Genomic DNA, 20606 nt, shown 5'->3' on the forward strand with positions numbered 1-20606 from the left:
TGAAGCCCGCATGCCTAGAGCCCGCGCACCACAACGAAGAGTAGACCCGCTCACCGCAACTAGAGAAAGCCGTGCACAGCAACAAAGACCCAATGCAGCCAAAAATAAATAAATAAATAATAATTTTTAAAAAAATCTAAGCATCCATTTAACTGATCAGTGGCGGTAGACATTAAGATGGTGATTACTTTTTGTGGCAGTTTTGAAACATGTCTGGAAATTCTCCTTTTGAGGGGAGGGGTCTGTGTTTCCTTCACTTGAATCTGAGTGACCAACATAGTATGGTGGAAGTGATGCTAGATCATAGACCACATAGAGAGGCCATCTATACGTGTTCAGGCCAGCAGCTCCAGCTGAAGTTCCAGCCAACAGCCACATAAAATGATGGACATGAGGAAAGACGTCTCCAGAAGATTTCAGCCTCCAGGTGTCCAGACACCCCCAGCCATCATGTCTTCCCAGACAATCCCCAGAGGTCATGGAGCAGAGACAAGCCATCCCCATGTGCCCTGTCTGAATTCTTGACCTACAGAATCCATGAGCATAAAAAATGGTCATTTTTCACTACCACCTACATTTTGGGGTGATTCATTACACAGCAATAAGAACTAAAGGGGTAATGAAAGGGAGGGGGCACAAAGGAGACTTCTGGGTGCTATGATATTCTTTTTTTTTTTTTGGCCGCGCCACCCGTCTTGCAGGATCTTAGTTCCCCGACCAGAGATTGAACCTGGGCCACGGCAGTGAAAAGGCCAAGTCTTAACCACTGAACCGCCCGGGAATTCCCGATATTCTATCTCTTGACCTGGCTGCTGGTTATACAAGTGTGTTCAGTTTGTAAAAATTTGTCAAGCTCTACACTTGTGATTTGTGCACTTTTCTATATGTATGTCATAGTTTCTTTAAGTTTACATGAAAAAACTGGGCATCCAGGACATAAAAATAAATCTCTACTACTTTTTTATCAATGTTTAACATCAAGTGATTTTCAATATAGTACTTTATTAAATCTCACTAAACGTAAAGATACATGCTTAGAAGCTTTGTTTGAAGTTTCATACTAAATAAAGTAAAAAAGAAAGTTCACAGATCCCTTTAGGGAAACACTTGTTTTTCCCATCATGGTAAAAATGGGCAAAATAAATCCATGTGAAACAACATGATGACAAACTAAACTCCAGTCTTTTGTCAGCAAATACTGTTGGAAGGCATCTAGAAAACACTGCTGAATATTTGGACAAACAGTATTAGAATAAATGATAGAGTTTGGGAGGTTTGCTGTACAGCTGGATAAAATCTTTCTAACATTTTCAGCTTTGTATTTGCTAGATTCTGTTTCAGTAATGAAATCCACAAAGAACTACTTTTTTGTGGGCTACTAAAGGAAAGATATAAAGAACAAGATACAGTATGAACAAAAAAAGATTGGTTTAATTTTTTAAAATTTCTATTGGAGTATAGTTGATTTACAATGTTGTGTTAGTTTCTGCTGTACAGCAAAGTGAATCAGTTATACATATACATGTACCCACTCTTTTTATAGATTCTATTTCCATATAGGTCATTACAGAGTATTGAGATGATTTAATCTTTTTTAAATGCCTTACAGAAAAACTGGAAATGCAGTTTTTTACTCTAATGAAGTGCTGTTTTGACAGGAATTTTTTTCAAAAGGTGGGGGTGAATTTCAAGGTTTGTTTACTGAAAAAGTTGGCAACCTTTCACAGCAAAGATATTGACGCCTGAAATGTACAAACTGCTATAGAATTCACCAATATCCTACAGAAACTAGGCTTTTGAAATGTTCATAGTATTCTATTTTGTAACAAGGTAGGGAGTGACACTCCCTTTGTCACTTTCCTACCACAAAGAGGTTAGCTGGTTATTTTCTGGCAAAGTCCTTAAAAGAGTTTTCAAAGTAAAAGATAGTTTCCTTTCACACAAAGGTACATGTTTCAAATATACTGACCTTTTCTGTGGTGTCCTTTAACAGTCAGTGGCTGTTTTTTTAAAACCATTATAATAAACACACTCAAAATAGCTCTTCAAGGTTAAGTTGATATTTTAACAATGAGTGAGAAAATAACTGCTTTGGATGGAAACTCAGTTCATGGAGAGAACATTTGGAGAACAGATATTTGTGTTTTCATTGTTATGTAATTTTATTGCCAAAAATGATGTAAGTTGCATACCTAGAAAATCTCCCATATCTACACACTTAAAACCTGGGACTGAAAATATCTACCCTGAAAATGTCTTTCAAATGTAGAGTTTTGATGGATTTTGAACACATTTGTTAAAAACACAAAAGTGCAACAAGTGCTGATTGGTTGGCAAGAACAAATGATTGGCATCAGGAAAGGTGATTGTTTACCAGCTGAATTTCATCAAAAGCCATTGCATAATTGGTGGGTGGAATAGGAAAAGGAGAATCATGAGGATGTGGTAAACTCAGCCCATGGAATCTGTCTTCCATTGAGAGCTGTGTATCTTTTTCAGACATGTTCCTCATCTATGACAGCCGCTGAAACCAAGTGCTGAAATAAACTAAACTTAGAACCACACCTTTACATAGCTGTATTATAGCATATAATTATAGCTGTATTACTGTATTACCGTATTACTATATTAACCCAAGATTTTTTTTTAATGAAGCATATGCGATCACATTCTCTGTGGGAAAAAAATGTATTCATAACATTTTATTTATTTATTTTTGGCTGCATTGGGTTTTTGTTGCTGCGTACGGGCCTAGTTGCGGCGAGCGGGAGCTGCTCTTCATTGCAGTGCACAGGCTTCTCATTGCGGCGGCTTCTCCTGTTGTGGAGTTCAGGCTGTAGGTGCACGGGCTTCAGCAGTTGTGACTCACGGGCTCCAGAGCACAGGCTCAGCAGCTGTGGTTCAGGGACTTAGCCGCTCCGCAGCCCGCGGGATCCTCCCGGACCAGGGCTCGAACCCGTGTCCCCTGCATTGGCAGGCGGACTCCTAACCACTGTGCCACCAGGGAAGCCCTCATAACATTTTAGTGAGAGTCAAAATAGTTTTTTGTAATACAAATATTATAAAAACTTTGAACTGTTTGAAAATACTGTTTATTTCATCCTTGTCTCATCCTTTTAAAATGTCCTTTTTGTGTATGCTTTAGAACATGCATAATGTATTAGTAGAGTAACACATGTACATCATTTTATAAAACACTCAAGTATTGAGAATACTTCTCAAAATACTTTTAGTAGAGGGGTGTGCAATCGAAAAAGTTGGGAGGACTTCCCTGGTGGCACAGTGGTTAAGAATCCGCCTGCCAATGCAGGGGACACGGGTTCGACCCCTGGTCTGGGAAGATCCCACATGCCGCGGAGCAACTAAGCCCGTGCACCACAACTACTGAGCCTGTGCTCTAGAGCTCGCGAGCCACAACTACTGAGGCTGCGAGCCACGACTACTGAGCCCACATGCCACAACTACTGAAGCCCGCACGCCTAGAGCCTGTGCTCCGCAACAAGAGAAGCCACTGCAATGAGAAGCCCAGGCACTGCAACGGTGAGTAGCCCCTGCTCGCTGCAACTAGAGAAAGCCTGCACGCAGCAACGAAGACCCAACGCAGCCAGAAATAATAAATTTTAAAAAAAAGTTGGGAGACCACTGCTTGAATAGTGCCTACCTTGTTTTAGGGCATCAACCAGGTCATGAATGCAGTGTGCTCGGCACATAATAAGTCCTCAGTGAGTATTGGCTCTTTGGCTCTTATGATATCCTCTATATGAGCAATGCATTAGAGGCAGTGTGAAATGATGGTGAAAAGCAAGAGCCTTGCAGTCAGGCAAAGTTGGATGCGTTCCCCTGCCACTTACTAGCTGAGAGAATGTAACCAGTGAACTTCGCAGGACTTCCCTGGTGGCGCAGTGGTTAAGAATCTGCCTGCCAATGCAGGGGACACGGGTTCGAGCCCTCGTCTGGGAAGATCCCACATACCATGGAGCAACTAAGCCCGTGCGCCACAACTACTAAGCCTGTGCTCTAGAGCCCGCGAGCCACAACTACTGAGCCCGCGTGCCACAACTACTGAAGCCCGCGCACCTAGAGCTGGTGCTCCGCAACAAGAGAAGCCACCGAAATGAGACACACACGCACCGCAACCACAGAAAGCCTGCGTGCAGCAACAAAGACCCAATGCAGCCAAAAATAAATAAATAAATTAATTAATTAAAAAATCCTTTCTCCTTCCCACTTCCTTTAAAAAAAAAAAAAAAAAGAACTTTGCTGGGCCTCAATTTCTCATTAGTCCCCATCTCTTAGAGTTGTTATAAAGATTAAGAGAGATAATGCACTCTTTTGGTAACAGCTTCATTGAGCTATAATTCACATACCATAAACGTCACCATTTTAAAGTGTACCATTCAGTGGGTTTTAGTATGTTCACAAGGTTGTACAACCACTGCCAATATCTAATCCAGGACACTTTCATTACCCCCAAAAGACACCTGTGCCCATTAGCAGTCACTCTCCTTGCTCCTTTCCCCTCCCCTACGCCCGCCACCTAGCCTAGGCAACCACTAACCTACTTTCTGTCTCTGTGGACTTGCCTCTTCTGGACATTTCATATAAATGGAATCAGACTATATGTAGTCTTTTGTGTCTGGCTTCTTTCACTTAGCACAATGCTTTCAGGGTTCCTCCATGTTATATGTAGCAAGCATTGTGGGAAGCATGCAGTCTTAGCCGGAGGTAACTCCTGGAGGAGACAGTATGTCTCTCACAAAAAGCAAAGCCCTTGCCCTTGACTTGGAATGCACTCTTTGTCCCAGGCCTGAGGAATGTAAAAGAGATTAGCAAAGCTATCTCAAGCCAGGAGACCTCAGGGAACTGAGAGTCCTGGTTGTTCCTTATGGCTGGGGGCTGTGTGTGAGCCTGCTTAAGGGAAGATAATGTTCAAGGATAGTTGTTGTAAACTTGTTGACATCCTCGGTAGTGACTGAACTGAGAAGATAAGCAATTCTATGGGTTTATTGTCTAATAATGAGTTCCTCTTCTGTCTATATAAGATTCAGTAAATTCTAAATAAAGTACCTTGCAACCATCAGTTGTCTTGGTCCTTCTGACCCCATACTCACGGTGCTATTCAGTCCCTTACCCCTCTCCGTGGGGACCTGGAAGACCCCCTGAGGTGGCTGGACTGTCGCAAGTGGCGCCCGAACAGGGACTGATCCCCCTTTTTTCTTTTTTAAAACATGTTGTTGTAAACGCAAACCATGGAGCTCAGTACTGAGACGAACATATCTTTGCAGAACAAATTTTACAAAGCATGGGATAATTGCCAACATAAGAAAACACATAATGGCTAGAGACAAGCCACCCTGAATCCAGTTTTGAGGATTGAGCCAATGTAGTTGACTAAGCAACCCTTTTATAATTTCTGTTGGGTCATTTTCATCTAGGTGCGATTCTTGTATAGCTTGAATTTCTGCATTTAATTTACGTATATCTAAACTAATCTTGCTGTCAGACCATACACTAAGAATATGCATTTTGATTCTTTCCCAATCCCAGTCAGATTCATTGTACTTATGCGCCGTTACACAGATCCAAGAGTATTTAGCATGACATTTCAATTTCATTTTAATCTTTAGAGCATTAATTTGATCTCCCAGACTTAAGACCACATCTTTTAATTCATCAAGTTCAGTTTTCAATTGGGAATCCATATGACTTTGAAGAGCCAAAGCCACACTGGTATTTTTAGATAACTGGTTGACAAAATGGGCTTCATTCACGCTTTTGGATAGAGCAATCCCGGCCGTGGCTGCAGTAGCAGATAAAGCAGCCAAAGCTAAAATACTACAAATAAGTAATCCCAAAAATCTCTTAGTACATTTTAGGGCTTTAGACAATTCAAGCCAAGCTTGTATTCCAGTGTTTTGATACCAAGGCTCATGCAGTTTGACTGGAAGCATAATATACGTAGGTTGTTTCATAACCATAACAGAATAAGAGCCATGAGAGGGCAACATACAGCTACTAAAAATACAATTATGACAAGTAATATTATAACCTCCAGTAAGAAGGGGTACTATATATATGTTTCCCATTAACAAAGCATAGGGTGGACCTACACATGTAATAACTGGTTGATAAGAATAAGATAAAGCTAATTTCCATACTTCCCAGTTCTTATGAAACACCAAACCATTATTGAGGACAGATATAGAAGAAATAAGTATAGAGCCACCCTCAAAACTTAACGTACACCGTATCTGAGAATTAGTCCAAGTAGAATTACAAACCTTAAAACTTGACTGAGGAAAAGCAGTAGGAATAAAAGAAAGCAAACGACCCGGCAAATGCCAGGAAACCACAGTCACTTGATGGCCCACCAATAAGGTGCCTTGCCCTCCTGTAGAACTTTCTACACATAGATAATGTCCAGAATCAGAAGGTTGTAAATTCTTAATAAGTATAGAATGATTAAAAGGATCTTTAGGGTTAACTCGGGTAATACGTTCCTGAATGTTAATTAATTGATGGTCTTTATACCAATGCACAAATGTAGATAAATCTTCTCGTTTTACTATCTGCCTACAATATAAAGTAAGAGAAGAACCAGTAAAGCGATATATAACTCTATTATTAGTTGCATATTGTGATTCTACCTTTCCAGTATATAGCACAGTATGTTCAAAAGCTATAGCTTTAATACAGCCTGATTCCAAATTTAGCGGACTTAAACATACAGGAAAATAATTAAACCAATTGGAATAATTCACAGACATATTTGCCATCTTAATATTTCCAATAAAATCTCCAAAAACAGTATCATTATAAAATACAGGGAATTCAGCATTAATCCAGGAAACAGGTTGTAGCAAAGGGGGGTCAGGAACATAAGCCCAGTATAAATCATCAGCTTGAACAGAAGAAGTAGAAAGAACAGCCAACATAGCCAAAAACATTGTCATAGGGGTAAAAGGAGTCCTTTGAGCAGTCACTAATTCCTGAGCTTGAGCCACCAATTTCTTCAATTGACCCCAAGTCGGAGGATCACTTTGTCGAGTCCTTCGTGCTGGACGCCTCCTTTTCCGACCTCTTCTCTTGGGATCCATCTCTGGGGCAGTCTTCACATTCAGCGAGAGGCGCCGCATCCTCCGAATCAGCTGCGGGGTCTTTCTTGCCATCTATCTGTCTAACAAGACGTTCAGGAAGCCACCGAGGGGAGTCAGCACTTCTAGGAAAAACACAAACATGACCTCGACCCCAGATTAAAACTAGATCAGGTCCATTCCATATATTTGTCAGAGGGTCCTTCCACAGCACCTGTGCCAAAGCTCCTTGAGCTGTGGAAGTGGCCATCAGACGTTCAAAAGCTGTGTTACCTGCTCGATCAACTGCCAAAAAATTTAAAATAAACAAGGCATGATTCAATAAGGCATGGGGTGTCTTAGTAAAGCATCATTACTTAATTCCTTTTTATTACTGGATAATATTCCATTGCATGGATATACCACATTTTGTTTATCCACTCATCAGCTGATGGACATTGGGGCTGTTTCTACCTTTTGGCTATTGTGAATAGTGCTGCTATGAATACTCGTGCATGATAAGGCATGTTTAATGCTCAGCACGGGGCCTGCCAGGCACCTAAGTGCTCAATACCAGTAGGTGGTTGCTCTCATTATTAGGGAGTGCTACATTGGGCGATTTGGGACCCAGGGTGCCTGGATGTCAAAAAGGGTAGGTGGAAGTCACCAAGGCCAGCATTCACTTACTGCACAGTGTCACTGAGAGCCATCCCTGCCCGCCCCACCCAAATGAGTAAGGCAGTGTGGCACAGAGGCATGAGCACAGACCCAGATCCACCACTTTTGAGCTGTGTGATGCCGGGCAAGTCACTTAACCTCTCTCAACCTTGTGTGTAAGTTGGATATAAATAGTCTTCTCTACATACCTCACAGGCTTGCTGCCTGGGTCAAAGAGATAAGTTAAAAATATGAAAGCACTTTGAAAACCATAAAGCATTATTATTCCAAACCTTACATATTACAGAAACTAACAGCTCTCGAATAGAGTAAGGAAGCACTTTGTTCTGCTCACCATTCTCCCTCTCTCTCCAGAATGTTCACATTCTCTTCAACATGACACCCTGGCCTTCTCACCACAGCCCCTGATGCTAGTACCTCCTTCCTTGCATCTACTTAAGGGCCAAGGGTGAGCAGCCTGATCCTGGGTAAAAACCTGAATTCACATCAAGAAAAGGCCTGCAATTTCTCTATTCCCAGGTAGAAATCTGTGCGACCTTTCTGGTTTTCTCAATAGCTAGCTGGTTAGAGCGCCCTCGTGTGTCTCCACGTGGTAATACCTGAGGTCTTTCCTGAGAGGTGACTCTTTCATCACAGCATCAGTAAAAGGTGTAATGGAAATTTTTTTCTCGTCACACTTCATGGCCCATGCTTGACATTTGGACTCCAGTTAAGCCATTGCAGCCCGAGTCTTAGGCAGGTTTCCTGCTTGCACTCAGGCCTAAAGATTTCTTCCTGCTCCCTGCCCACGCCTTTCTCCTCAGTCATTTTGAAAAACCCTGGTCTCACCGTTCACAGATGTCAACTTGGTCTTACCACCTTCTATTATTCCAAGGTTACCCAGCTCCCAAAGTAAGAGCATACATTTTTCTAAACAGGGAAAAAAGTAAATCCAAAATAATAGAAAAGGATGTTTTAAGTGTTTACTAAATATGATTTGTTCTATAGTCTAAGGAGAAGGTATCGAGAATGTTAAACCTTTCACAGGGGTCTCCTCATGGAAAGCCCTGACACTTGGGAAGGGGTAAATGACAATCAGAGACAGTGATGTCTGGCAGTGCGTGCGTGCGTGCGTGTGCACACGAACACATGTTTACACACTCTCACAGTCACACGCTCTTCTGCTCAGGGAGCTTTCTCTCTCGTGGCTTTCTCTCTCACTGAGAATCATGTGATGATATCAGCTCAGGTCTTTGGAGGAAAGAAAACTTATATTTTATATCTGGAACCTCAAGAATGTTCCCTGCAGGGACTTCCCTGGCGGTCCAGTGGTTAAGACTGCGCACTTCTGTGGCAGGGGGCGTGGGTTCAGTCCCTGGTCGGGGAAGTAAGATCCCACATGCCACGCGGCGTGGCAAAAAAAAAAAAAAAAAAGAATGTTCCCTGCTCCCTCCATCAGCTACCATTATAGAACCCTGAGGGACTTTACTTCCCATATTCCACACATTCCCCTCATGCCTGCTCTGCATCCATGGATTTTTCTGAATCCATGAGCCCCATTGGCAAACCACTGTGAGCCAAAGATACATGTGCTTTTGGCTTCACCCCAGGAGCATGTTCCTGAAAAGTTGCGGGCAAATTAAATTTTTGCAGGTCAGTTATGATTCCCCACCGGTTTCCAATGAGACTTTTGAGCTGCGCTCTCTCCTCCTCAAGATTGATTTTCAACATTTCAGCTTGAAGTTTCTCTGCCTCTTGCCATCCTCCCCGACAGTTAAACCTCATCTGGAAAATGAAGAACCTGACCAAGGAAACATTAAGAACTCTCGAATAGTCCAGGACCTGGTTCGAATAGTCCAGGACCTATAAAAAATACACTAGAGAGGCTGCCATTTGGAAAAGACACCAGGTACCACCATTCAAAATGCAAACCCTCGCCCTACAGCCAACTTTTGGAGAGGCTATTTCCAAGGGCTTGAGGGGTTTTGCCCCACTCCCTTGGAGGGGGAGCAGCTGCCTCAGGGGATGGGCATTTTCAGTTTAGGAGGATCTTTACTACCCCTTCTGCTTTCTGCTCTCTTCACCCCACTCCCAGGTATCAGATTCCAGAGACCTGTTGACTGAAGAGAAACACACAACCCAAAAGTTGCAAGTTACGTTTTATTCAGCGGACTTACTGAGGACTATAGCCTAGGAGGCAGCCTCTCAGAGAGCTCTAAGGAACTGTGCCAAAGAAGTAAAGGAGGAGCCAAGATATACGGGAGTTTTTGCAAGAAAAAACAAAAACGCGTTCAAACATCAAAGACTACAGCTAATCACAGAAAGCAGACATCTCAAAGTAGTGATTTTAGCCCCCCCCCCTTTTTTTTGGCCATGCCATGCAGCTTGTGGGATCTTAGTTCCCCGACCAGGGATTGAACCCAGAGCCCTCAGCACTGAGAGCATAGAGTCCTAACCACTGGACCACCAGGGAATTCCCTAGCCCTTTTCTCTGTATGGCAAGATGCAAGAGTCTGGGCTCATTGAAATTATTCCTTAGATAAGCATCTTAACTATCTAGGGCCAGTATCCTGTTTTTCTCCATCCTGAGCTCCCCTCAGGGCGCACTGTGGGGTGGTGGGGGACGGTGGCTGCAGCGGCTCCTGGCTTGATGGCAGTTGACATTCATTGTTCACTGGGCTAGCAGGCAGCATTCTTTGTTTACTGGAATGGCAGGTGATACTCTTTGTCCACAGACCCTCTCTCCTGAAATGGAGATGGGTGCTGTGGTCCCGGGGAACCATGTATGCAACTGGTGACCTAGACAAAGCACTTGGTAAGTAAAGAGTTGCTAGGGAAGCACCTTGGCTTTGGTCTCTGGCAACAGTTAAGCAAGGGCACGTGCACCCTGGGTCTGTGATGCTGGTCAGGCGACTGCCCTTGCAGTCTTTGAACCGGAACCAGAGATATTATTAGTGCTGATAGCGAAGGGAACTGCCTGCTTAGTGGCGAGGAAAATTAATAGTCCAAGCGTTCTCCCATCCTGCATTCTCCATGCTGGCATTTTGATTAAAAGAAATACTGCTGCAGCTGTTTGCATATTCTAGAAGTGTGTGTGCATGTGTGCGGTTTAGTGTTTACAGATTTGGGGTTGCGGAGGGGAGTTTCCAGAGCAACGGAAGTAGCTGCTTGTCAGTCAGGGTTCATTTTGAAAATGAAAGCCTGAAAGCTTGGGGCCCACTCTGGGCCTGGGCCTGGTCTCTGAGGAGCCAGCAAAGGCCAGGAGGTGGCTTTGGTTAGTCAGCTCAGTGAAGCAACCACTTGATCACCTTTTGCCTTTTTCTTTTACGAATTGACCAAGTCTATGAGCTGCTTTTGGTGTCCTGCAGATTCAGTCTGAGGCAGGGATGTGGGAGTGGGCATCGAGATTCTGGCTGAAGACACCTCCCCCAACACGTACACACACAGTTACATTTCCCCAGGCTGCCAAACCAGAACGAGGTAACATATTTCTCACACACCTACTAGGTACACAAGGGCAGTATGACTAGTCATCAAAGAGTTCAGTTTAATTGGCATGTCAGAGTAAAGGGAGAGAAATACAACACAAGGCTGTCTGTTCTGGATGCCGAAGGAGTAATACAAACAGATGGTTGGGGGAGCGAGAGGGATCACTCTGGGCTGCGGTAATCGGAGGAGGCTTACTGGAGAAGGTGGCAACTGAGGCCAGCCTTGAAGGACAGGGGGAAGAACTTCACCAAATAGAAGCTATGAGGGAGGACATTCTAGGTAGAGGAGGACAAGTTCAAGATATGCTCAGGTTAGGACAAGTCCATCCGTTTGGCTGGAATTTGGGATTTGTGTGAGTGACTTGCTGCTGATAAGCTTGGTTTGAATGCCAGATCCTCTGTGCCAGAACAAAGGCTATGGTGTCACACAGACTTGCTCTGTTACTTCCTTCGGGGTGACCTTGGGCAAATGGCCTAATCTCTTTGCAAAGTGAGGATAGTAACAATACTTAACTCTTGAGATCCTTGGGAGGGTGATAGAATGAACATATACAAAGCGTTTAGCAGAGTGGCACATAAAAAATGTTCAAAAAATGGATTACAAATGCATAGGCTGCCATGAAGGAAAGCTCCAGGTCTTTAGGGCTGATCCCAAATATTTGAGGGCAAAGGTGGAAAAGCCTCTGATACCTTCCATCACTGTGGGACCCAGTAGAGTGGGCTGGCTTGGCCTGAGTCCCCATTCCCTCCGGCCTAGACTGTTGAAACAGTCTCTTGGCTTTCTGCCTCTGCCTCTCCCATAATCATCTTCCTAAAGACCACCTTAATCATGGCTGTATTCCTCTCTGGCTCAAGAACCTTCTATGGCTCCCCACTGCTCATGACTGAACTCCCTAACATGGCAGGGGAGGGGGAAGGCAAGAACTACCATTTATTGAGAGAAGAAAAGAGCAAAGAGGGTGCTAATGTTAGGACTAAAAAGGTAAAATATCCTCCTCTTTTAAAAGCCCTGAAACTCTGAATTCGCGGAAATCAGCAGGTCCCTCAGGGAGAGAGCGGGATGCATCTCTGAAGAGGGTAAGGCGTTCGTGGCCGATGACTCAGATTCACCAGTACCTGCTTCTTCAAGCCAAGATGCGAAAGGTTAAAGAGAAGAGGGCGGAGAGAGGAGTCGGGAGCCTCGGGGAAGCAGGGGAATAGCCCTTCTCAGTTCCCTGGAAGGGCTTCTGCCTAGACACTTTCTCGAATTTCTCTGTAGGAATCCCGGGCAGCTTCGGCGCTGCGGGAAGGGTCAAGGCCACACAAAGGGCAGTGCAAGCGAACCGAGTCACATGGGGCAGCCAAGCCGCCTCCGTGAATGCAAGGCGCGGGACAAAGGCGGCTCGGGGACAAAGTGCAGGGAGACTCCTGAGGAGATAAGAGGGAAGGGCGAAGGAAGGGGCGGAGAGCGAGCGCCCCGGAGCTCTAAGGACTGCGCTCCCGGAGGCCTTGGCTGGAAGCCGAACTCAGCCCGCCGCGGAGGGGACTCTCTAGAGCCTCTTCACCCAGCAACTGCGGGGATGCTGAGAACCCGGCTGCTGGGGCAGCTGGGCTGCTCCCGGCGGCGCTCGGGGCCAGCGCGCAGCCCGCCCCCGCGTCCGCCCCACAGTTGCCCACGCCGTGCGGGAGGCGGGGCCGCCCAGCTCACCTGGCCGTTTGGGGCGGGGCCGCCCGCGACCCAGGGGAGCGGAGGTGGCGGCGGTACACGGGGTGCAGGAAAGGGGCTCGCTGCGGGGGCATGGCCGGAGCTCCCACCCCTCCACGCCCCCCCACCGCCCGTGCCGGGGCCCTCCCTCGGCTCGCTCGCGCTCTCCCTCCCTCTTCTCCCCTCCTTCGCTCCCTCCCTCCGAGCCCAATTGCTCAAGCCGCTTCCTTCCCCAACGCCAGCGCCAGTTCCTCTCTTGGTGGGGCCCGGGAAGGGCAGCGAACGCTAGACACTGGAACCGCCGCGGCGGCAGGACCATGGCCGAGCCCCGAGGGGCCGCGAAGCCGGCACCCAAGGCCTCCTTCGCACCGACCGAGCTGAGCCTGCGGAGCGCCCCGCAGCCCCGCCCCTTGAGAGTGGACACCGTCAGCCTGGGCAGGTACCGGGGCAACGCCACCGCCTCCCGGGAGCCCCCCTTCCACGGCTCGTTGATGCCCTCGGGAACAGGCTCGGGGCGCCGGCGGGGAGCGCTGCGGGAGCTACTGGGGCTGCAGGGGGCGGCTCCCGCCGGGTGGCTGTCGGAGGAGCGCCCCGTGGAGCAGTCCCCGGGCGGGCCGAACGGACCGAGCGGTAGCGGGCTATGCCTGGAGCCCCGGGAGCACGCGTGGATACTGGCGGCAGCTGAGGGCCGCTTTGAGGCGCTGCAGGAGCTGCTGGAGGTCGAGCCGGGGCTGCTCCTGCGGGGCGACCCGATCACGGGCTACACGGTGCTGCACTGGCTGGCCAAGCACGGGCGCCACGAGGAACTCATCCTGGTGCACGACTTCGCCCAGCGCAGGGGGCTGCCGCTCGACGTGAGCGCCCCGGGTAGCGGCGGCCTCACGCCCCTCCACCTGGCGGCCCTGCAGGGCCACGATATGGTCGTCAAGGTGCTGGTGGGCGCCTTGGGGGCAGACCCCACGCGCCGCGACCACAGCGGCCACCGGGCCTCTCACTACCTGCGGCCCGACGCGCCCTGGAGCTTGCGGGAGCTGTCGGGGGCCGAGGACTGGGAGACGGCGGGCGGCAGCGAGCGTAACAACGCCAACAACAACAGCAGCGGCGGCGGCGCCGCGTGTACGCCGAGACGCGCCCCCAGCGCAGTGGGCGCGCCGGTCGTGGAGACAACGGCCAGAGCGGCGGCGGCGCCCGCCAAGGGGAAGGACTCCGTGGGCAGACGGGTGGCGCAAATTCAAGGCCTTTTCCGCCATATGTTCCCCTTCTTCCAGGACCGTTGAAGGAGACGGAGACTGGAGAGCGTGGAGGGACCAAGACGCTGCGGCCGGGCCTCGATCCCGGGTGGTCCCTGGCAGTCCCGGGTCCCACCGAAGGGGCGGCGCCTCGGACGCAGCTCGGGCCGCAGCCGTGGGCGCTGGTCCTGCAGGGAACAGACCACCTCGGGGTCCGTCTCAGGCACCTGTCTCAGGAGTACAGACACCGGCCAGGAGACGCGGGGACCAGGGCACGCCTAACCGAGGGAGAGCAAAGACCAAGCCTTCCTGGCGCCGAATCCCCAAACTACAGGATTAAGCAGTTAGGAGCAGAAGCGTGGTCCTGCTTGGGAGAGGGAAGGTTAGCTTCCAGTAGCCATTTCTGGGCAGGTGGAAGCTCTGGGTTTATTAGGAAACATTTGCTAGAAGAATGAGTTAAGATTGTAAACCACTGATGCAGAGGAAGCGCCTAACTGCAGGCCTGACTCGGCTGTTAACGGGTCACTTTGTGAGGGCGGGCTCAGCCCCTGTCAACCTGCTCCTGAGACAACCAGGCCTTACGCATACGGTTTGGTTTCTAATGTATCACGATTGACTTCTTAAGCATATTAAAGTGGCATATGTTTTCCTTTTGCATTACAAAGCTGTCCTTTGAATGACTTTTTTTTTTTTTCGTTAACCACCTCTTCCCTGTGTTTGCAGGAAAGAGGTCACCAACCCACGGCTGCGAGCTAGTGATCCAGAACAGTCTCTGGATCTCATTTTCAGAGCAAGTGGCCAAGATGTGCACCAAAGGAGCTACTTTCCCCTTGGCTCTGAGTAGAGACACACAGTTTACCTGTCTCCTGGGCTCTTGAGCATCTAGGTCTGGCCTCTTGCACAAGTCTCATCCCAGAGGAGTTGTCTGCAGGGAGCAGAGGGGAGGTAAAAGGAAAAAGCCTTCAAATATGTATTTCTAATATTTCCTGGTGAGTCACGTAATTTACCTTGACTTCTGCCCTCCAATGAGACACACCCCCTGGCACTTTTTTCCAAGATAGGGCTTTAATCGTCAGCATTGTGGGTTTCTTTTAATTACATTTAATATATAAGTTGTACTTTGGAAAACTGCTCCCATTCAGAAATAGTATGAATTGAGTAGAATACAGGCGGGTTGATTTGAGCTGAAACGAGGGAGAAGCAGTTGGTGACTGGAAATCCATGCTGCTTTTGAGAACAGCATATTTTCAAAATAGCACTGTATCCCTGGAGGGTTGGGTAGCCCTTGCAATGGACTGCTGTGTCCCCAGCCCTCCCGTCCCAGTCCTCTAAGGCCAGGGAGGAACTGAGTCACAACAAAACACAGCCCAGAGACACCACCCTGAGCCCATCCGTCCAGGTTTCCATCTCTGCCTGGCGGGCCTGTTTGCCCCTTCTGTGCTCAAAACGTTCCCACCTGCCCTTAATAACCCATTAGATTCTTCCCATCCATGAAATGATCCAGATCTTTCCTATTGATTCTCAGCCTGTCCCGTGTCTCTAGGAACTATACCTTAAACATATTTACACAGTGTAATGTAGCATTTCCTTTTTCTTCTTCTAAATGAACTTCTTTGGGAATTCCCCCGCCATCCAGTGGTTAGGACTCGGCGCTTTCACTGCAGGGTCCTGAGTTCAATCCCTGGTTGGGAACTAAGATCCCACAAGCTGCGCGGCAGAGCCAAAAAAAGAAAAGAAACAAAAATGAACTTCTTTGATGTTTGCAGTGTGAGGGTGAGCAGCTCCTGGCTTGTGGCATTTGGCATGGGCATCTAGCATAACACTCCTCCACCCCCATGCCCATTTTATAGATGCAAATTGGCTAACTGATGCAGGACTGCGGTTTCTGCTCCACAACCTCTCCCTTGACAGCTGCCAAGGTGGGTTGGGCTTGGTGAAGGCGTCAGGGCAGGGCTTTCCTGCCACATGGCTGAGTCTGCGGACTCCTGGCTTGGAGGGAAGATTGGCATGTGCCTTCGCCCAACATTCAAAGGACACTTTTAACAGTAGTCCCCTCTTCATAGGAAAAGTTTGAACCTAAGCATCTTAACTATTAGCAGATTTGGGGACCTAAGACAAGCATCTGCCCTGCTCTTTCCAAAATGAAAACCAAGTCAGCTGGAAGATTTGAAAGCGGCTTTCTGGAGTTTTTCCTGTAGTCAGCTATTCTTCCCCACAGATTTTTCTCATCATGTGATATTGCCTAGCCTACCTCCTCCATGTAAAATTGAGGTTTGGCTGCAGGGGACAAACCCCCATGCTGAAAACTCTCCATGCCTAACATCAAGCCATTGGCATTTCTGGTATGCTTTTCGAGGCAAGACTGGTATGCTCACCCCAAGAGAAAGAACAAATTCCCTGAGAAACTTCTTTCCAGGGGAGCAAAACAGAGTTAAGCAGATGATGCAAATCTGCATTCTAGTGGGACAGGCAGACAAGAAAAGGAGGCAGAAGCAGGGCTGGGACAGGTAAGCATGGGGGTTGGAGTAGGGGGGTGCTGCAAAGAGGGCGGGGCCTAACCCAGGCCAAAGGTGCAGGAAAGGCTTTCCGGGGAGGAAGAGTACACCTGATCTGAGGCTGGAGGGGTGAGTGGGAGTCGCTCAGTGGAGACGGGGGAGCAGCCTCCTGGCAGGGCCACTGGAGTATGCACGGATGCACATAGCAAGTACCAGGAGATGCGAGTCAGCCGGTTTGGAAGGAAGGTGGGAGCTGGGGAGTAACTAACGGCAACTCTGGAGAAGTGGATGGGGGTCCAGATCACTAAGGGCCTCATAGGTCATGCTAAAAGAGGAATACAGATTTTAACCTAGAGGTAGCTGGGAGCCATAGAAGGTTTCTAAGCAGGGGAGTAACATGATGAGATTTTAGAAAAATCACTCTTCCAGTCACGTGGAGGATAGAGCCAAGTGGGGGAAAATGCATCATACAAGCAAAGCGTTTCAGGAGAAACGCTTCAAGGAAAGCCGTGCTTCTGCTGGGAAGTTCAAAGACCCCTGTGGAAGGCAGTGGCCTTCAAACTTGTTTTTTTCTTCTCTCTTTTGCTCAAATGGAGCTTACCTCAGAGCCCCAGGTGTAAAACTAAGTGCGGAGCCGCTCAGGTGAAGCTGGGTTGGGACCTCTCCTCCCCATCCCGTGCCCCTGTCTTAGACAGGCCGGCGGGGGTCGCACAGTGGCCCCGGGAGCAAAATTGCCAAAACTACTGGCGTGGTGAAAAGTGCTCAGCCTAACCTGGGTTCCAAAACCTGCTACTGATTAGTGACCTTGAGCAAATCACTCACCTCTCTGAGCTGCAGTTTCCTCATCAGTAAAATGGGAACAATACAAGCTCCCTTGCAAGGTTGTTCTGATGATTCGAGAAAATACATATGCAACGCCTAGCAACGCTGCAGGACACATAGGAAATAGAAAATAACAGAATGTATTTATTAACAAATTTATTAAAAAATAAATTCTTGTTTGGAAAAATTGAAAGGTACTCAGCAGGCTCTTGTGGTGAAACTACTTTATCTGCTAGGGTAGTCCAGGAGGGATCTTGTGGTTACCTGAATTATCCCACCTCTAAAATGTGTCCACATTGATTGCAAATTATTTTCCCTCTGTACCAGATGAGTGGCTGCTCCTCAAAGGAGATATTGGTTCCTCTGCTGATGTTCTTCACAACCTACACACTTTTACTTTAGACAAAATCGAAACAAGCCAACTTACCTTGTTCTCAGCCCACAGAAGAAGTAAAAGCAGTAACTTAGTAAGTAATTGCCCACCAACTATTAAATAGGTTAGATATTATTTCCAGATAAAGTCATAAACTGGAGTCAGGGCTAAACCTGAAATCTCTGCAGAGAATAAAAGCACACAAGTCGACTCATCTCTTGACCCTGTTATCTATAGAAATGCCCCCTCCCATCCCAGCCAACATACCCTGCATTCCACACCCAGCCTCCCTGTTTTCCCTCTTTCCCGTTCATTTTAATGAAGGGAAGGAGCATGCCTGTCTCCTTTCAAGATGTAACACATGCTCTCAAGCCCGCCTCCTCCCACAGCCTAATTCCATCAGTTGTCCCTCTCCTGTATCTTGGAGCTCACCCTCAGTTTAGTTCAGTGCAATAAATGTTTGTTGAGCACCTACTAGGAGCCAGGCTCTTTGGGTGACAAACAAACACTTCCCAGCCAAGCTTTTCCACAGGGAGGTCTCCTCCCTTAACATCTCCATTTCCTCAGCTCTTAATCACTCCTATGCATTCTGGTTTCTGCCTCTATCATCCCAGCACAATTGCTTCCACAAAGGTCTCCCATGATGACCTCCTGTCTGCCAAATGCAAGTCCTTACCTTTGTTCACTTCTTGGCAGCACTGGCCAATGTGGGCTACTTCCTCCTCCTTGCAACTCTCTTCTCTAGTCTTCCATGACCTCCTCTGGCTTTAGTTGCTGGCACTTACCAGGTTGAAGTCCTGGAAAGTTCACTCTACATTCTCTCCCTAAGTCATTTCATCCCTTCCCCACTCACCCCTGCCCCCAACTCTGCTCCAGCCACACAGTCCTTGCTGTTCCTCAAAAGAGCCTTGTTCTCCTGAACTCTGGGATTCCTACATGCTGTTCCCTGTCCAGAAACACTCTTCCCTCTATTCCTTGCCCCCTTTCACCTGGCCTACTCCCACTCATCCTTCAAATGTCAGTTTAAATGTCACCTCCTTGGGGAAGTCTTCTCTGACCCTCAGGCTAGGTTAGAACTGCACCTTTTCTAATCCTTATCACACTTGAGAAGTTATTCATGCAGTTATTAGATTAATATCTCCCCTGCCCCACTAGATGTAAATTCCATGAGGGCAGGAACCAAGTCTGTCTTATTCACCACGTTATCCCTAGTTCCTGGTAGATGGAAGGCACTCAGTAAATTGGCAATGGAATCACAGATTTGACCTCAAAAGCACAAGAAACAAAAGAAGAAATAGATAAATTGGACTTCATCAAAATTAAAAACCTTGGGGCCTGAAAGGAAACTACTAAAAAAGTAAAAAGACAACCCACAAAATGGGAGAAAATATTTGCAAACATATATCTCATAAGGGTCTAGTATCCAGAATATATAAAGAACTCCTACAACTCAACAGCAAAAGTATAAAAAACCTGATTTAAAAACAAGCAAAGGACTTGAATAGACACTTCTCAGAAGATATGCAAATAGCCAACAAGCACAGGAAAAGGTGCTCAACACCATTAGTTGTTAGGGAAATGCGAGTCAAATCCAGAATGAGATACCACTTCACACCCACTAGGATGACTATCATCAAAAAGTCAGATGATAACAAGCATTGGTGAGGATATAGAGAAATTGGAACACTCATATTCTGCTGGTAGGAATGTAAAATGATACAGTCACTTTGGAAACTAGTCTGGCAGTTCCTCAAAAGTTAAACACAGAGTTACCATACGTAATATTGTGATTTATAATAAAAAACATATATTTGGTCTTCAACCCCATTCCTGGCACAGAGCTCCTAAAGCCCTTGGAATTTCCTATGATAAGAGTGATAAAGGTGTCTCTTGTATGTTAATAAGGTGACTTTGGGGAAAGCCCTTAGGTATAACCTAAGGTTAGGAACTGGTTGCCAGGGGAACCAAAGGTGAGAGGAGAGGGGTGGAACTTTCAGTATGCCCCCCCTCCACCCTCTGCGAGGAGAGAGGGGCTGGAGGTTGAATCAGTCATTGACCAGTGTTTTAATCAGTCATGCCTATGTAATGAAGCTTCCATCAAAACCCAAAGGACAGGGCTCAGGGTCCAGAGCTTCCAGGTTGGTAAACACATGGAGATTTGGGGAGTGTGGCACCTTCAGAGAGGGCATGGAAGCTCTTAACCCTTTCTTCATACCTTGCCCTATGCATCTCTTCCATCTGGCTCTTCCTGGATTACATCATTTTATAATAAACTGGTGATCTAGTAAGTAGGATGTTTCTCTGAGTTCTGTGAGCCACTCTAGCAAATGAATTGAAGCCAAGGAGGGGGTCTTAGTATCCTCTGATTTACAGCCAGTCGGTCAGAAGTACGGGTAACAACCTGGACTTGCAACTGGCATGTGAAACCCGGGGGGGTGTGGTAGTTGGAACCTCCGATCTGTAGCCCATCAGTCAGAAGCACAGGTGACAGCCTGGGCTTGCGACAAGCATCTGAAGGGGGAGGGGGCGAGGGACAGTCTTGTGGGACTGAACCCTGAACCTTTGGAATCTGATGCTGTCTACGTGTAGTGTCAGAATTGAGTTGAATTGTAGGACACTCAGCTGGTGTTGGAAAATTGCTCCTTGTTAGTGTGAGGGAACTTCCCCCCACTGGAACTGGTACCAGAACCTATTTACCATATGACTGAGCCATTCCACTCCTAAGGTATCTAGGTATTTACCCAAGAGAAATGAAAACATAAGCTTATATGTGAATGTTCATAGC

The 20606-nt window shown here is 47.2% G+C and overlaps 1 protein-coding gene and 2 long non-coding RNA genes across 3 annotated transcripts in view; 2 read left to right on the forward strand and 1 right to left on the reverse strand.

The window, feature by feature from the left end:
- Nucleotides 1-20110, forward strand: part of LOC309652119 — a 424346-nt gene extending 404236 nt beyond the window's left edge. The window contains exon 2 of the long non-coding RNA XR_014258598.1: nucleotides 19316-20110. This is a non-coding gene — a long non-coding RNA (uncharacterized lncRNA). The remainder of the gene's footprint in view (nucleotides 1-19315) is intronic.
- LOC309652122 lies at nucleotides 4348-19322 on the reverse strand. The gene is made up of 2 exons (XR_014258601.1): nucleotides 17449-19322; nucleotides 4348-7219 (listed from the first exon to the last, which is right to left on the reverse strand). It is a non-coding gene; the product is annotated as an uncharacterized lncRNA (long non-coding RNA).
- On the forward strand, nucleotides 12630-20110 carry SOWAHD (sosondowah ankyrin repeat domain family member D). The gene has a single exon (XM_082445589.1). It carries the CDS (start codon nucleotides 13220-13222, stop codon nucleotides 14177-14179), a length of 960 nt encoding a protein of 319 aa, XP_082301715.1. The 5' UTR covers nucleotides 12630-13219; the 3' UTR covers nucleotides 14180-20110.
- Nucleotides 20111-20606: the final 496 nt, after the last annotated feature.

The sequence above is a fragment of the Balaenoptera physalus genome (assembly GCF_965194825.1).
Source record: "Balaenoptera physalus genome assembly, chromosome: X".
NCBI classification, from domain to species: domain Eukaryota; kingdom Metazoa; phylum Chordata; class Mammalia; order Artiodactyla; family Balaenopteridae; genus Balaenoptera; species Balaenoptera physalus.

Excerpts from the sequence above, each read along its gene's own strand:
- SOWAHD (XM_082445589.1), top strand. The coding sequence starts at position 13,220 with ATGGCCGAGCCCCGAGGGGCCGCGAAGCCGGCACCCAAGGCCTCCTTC.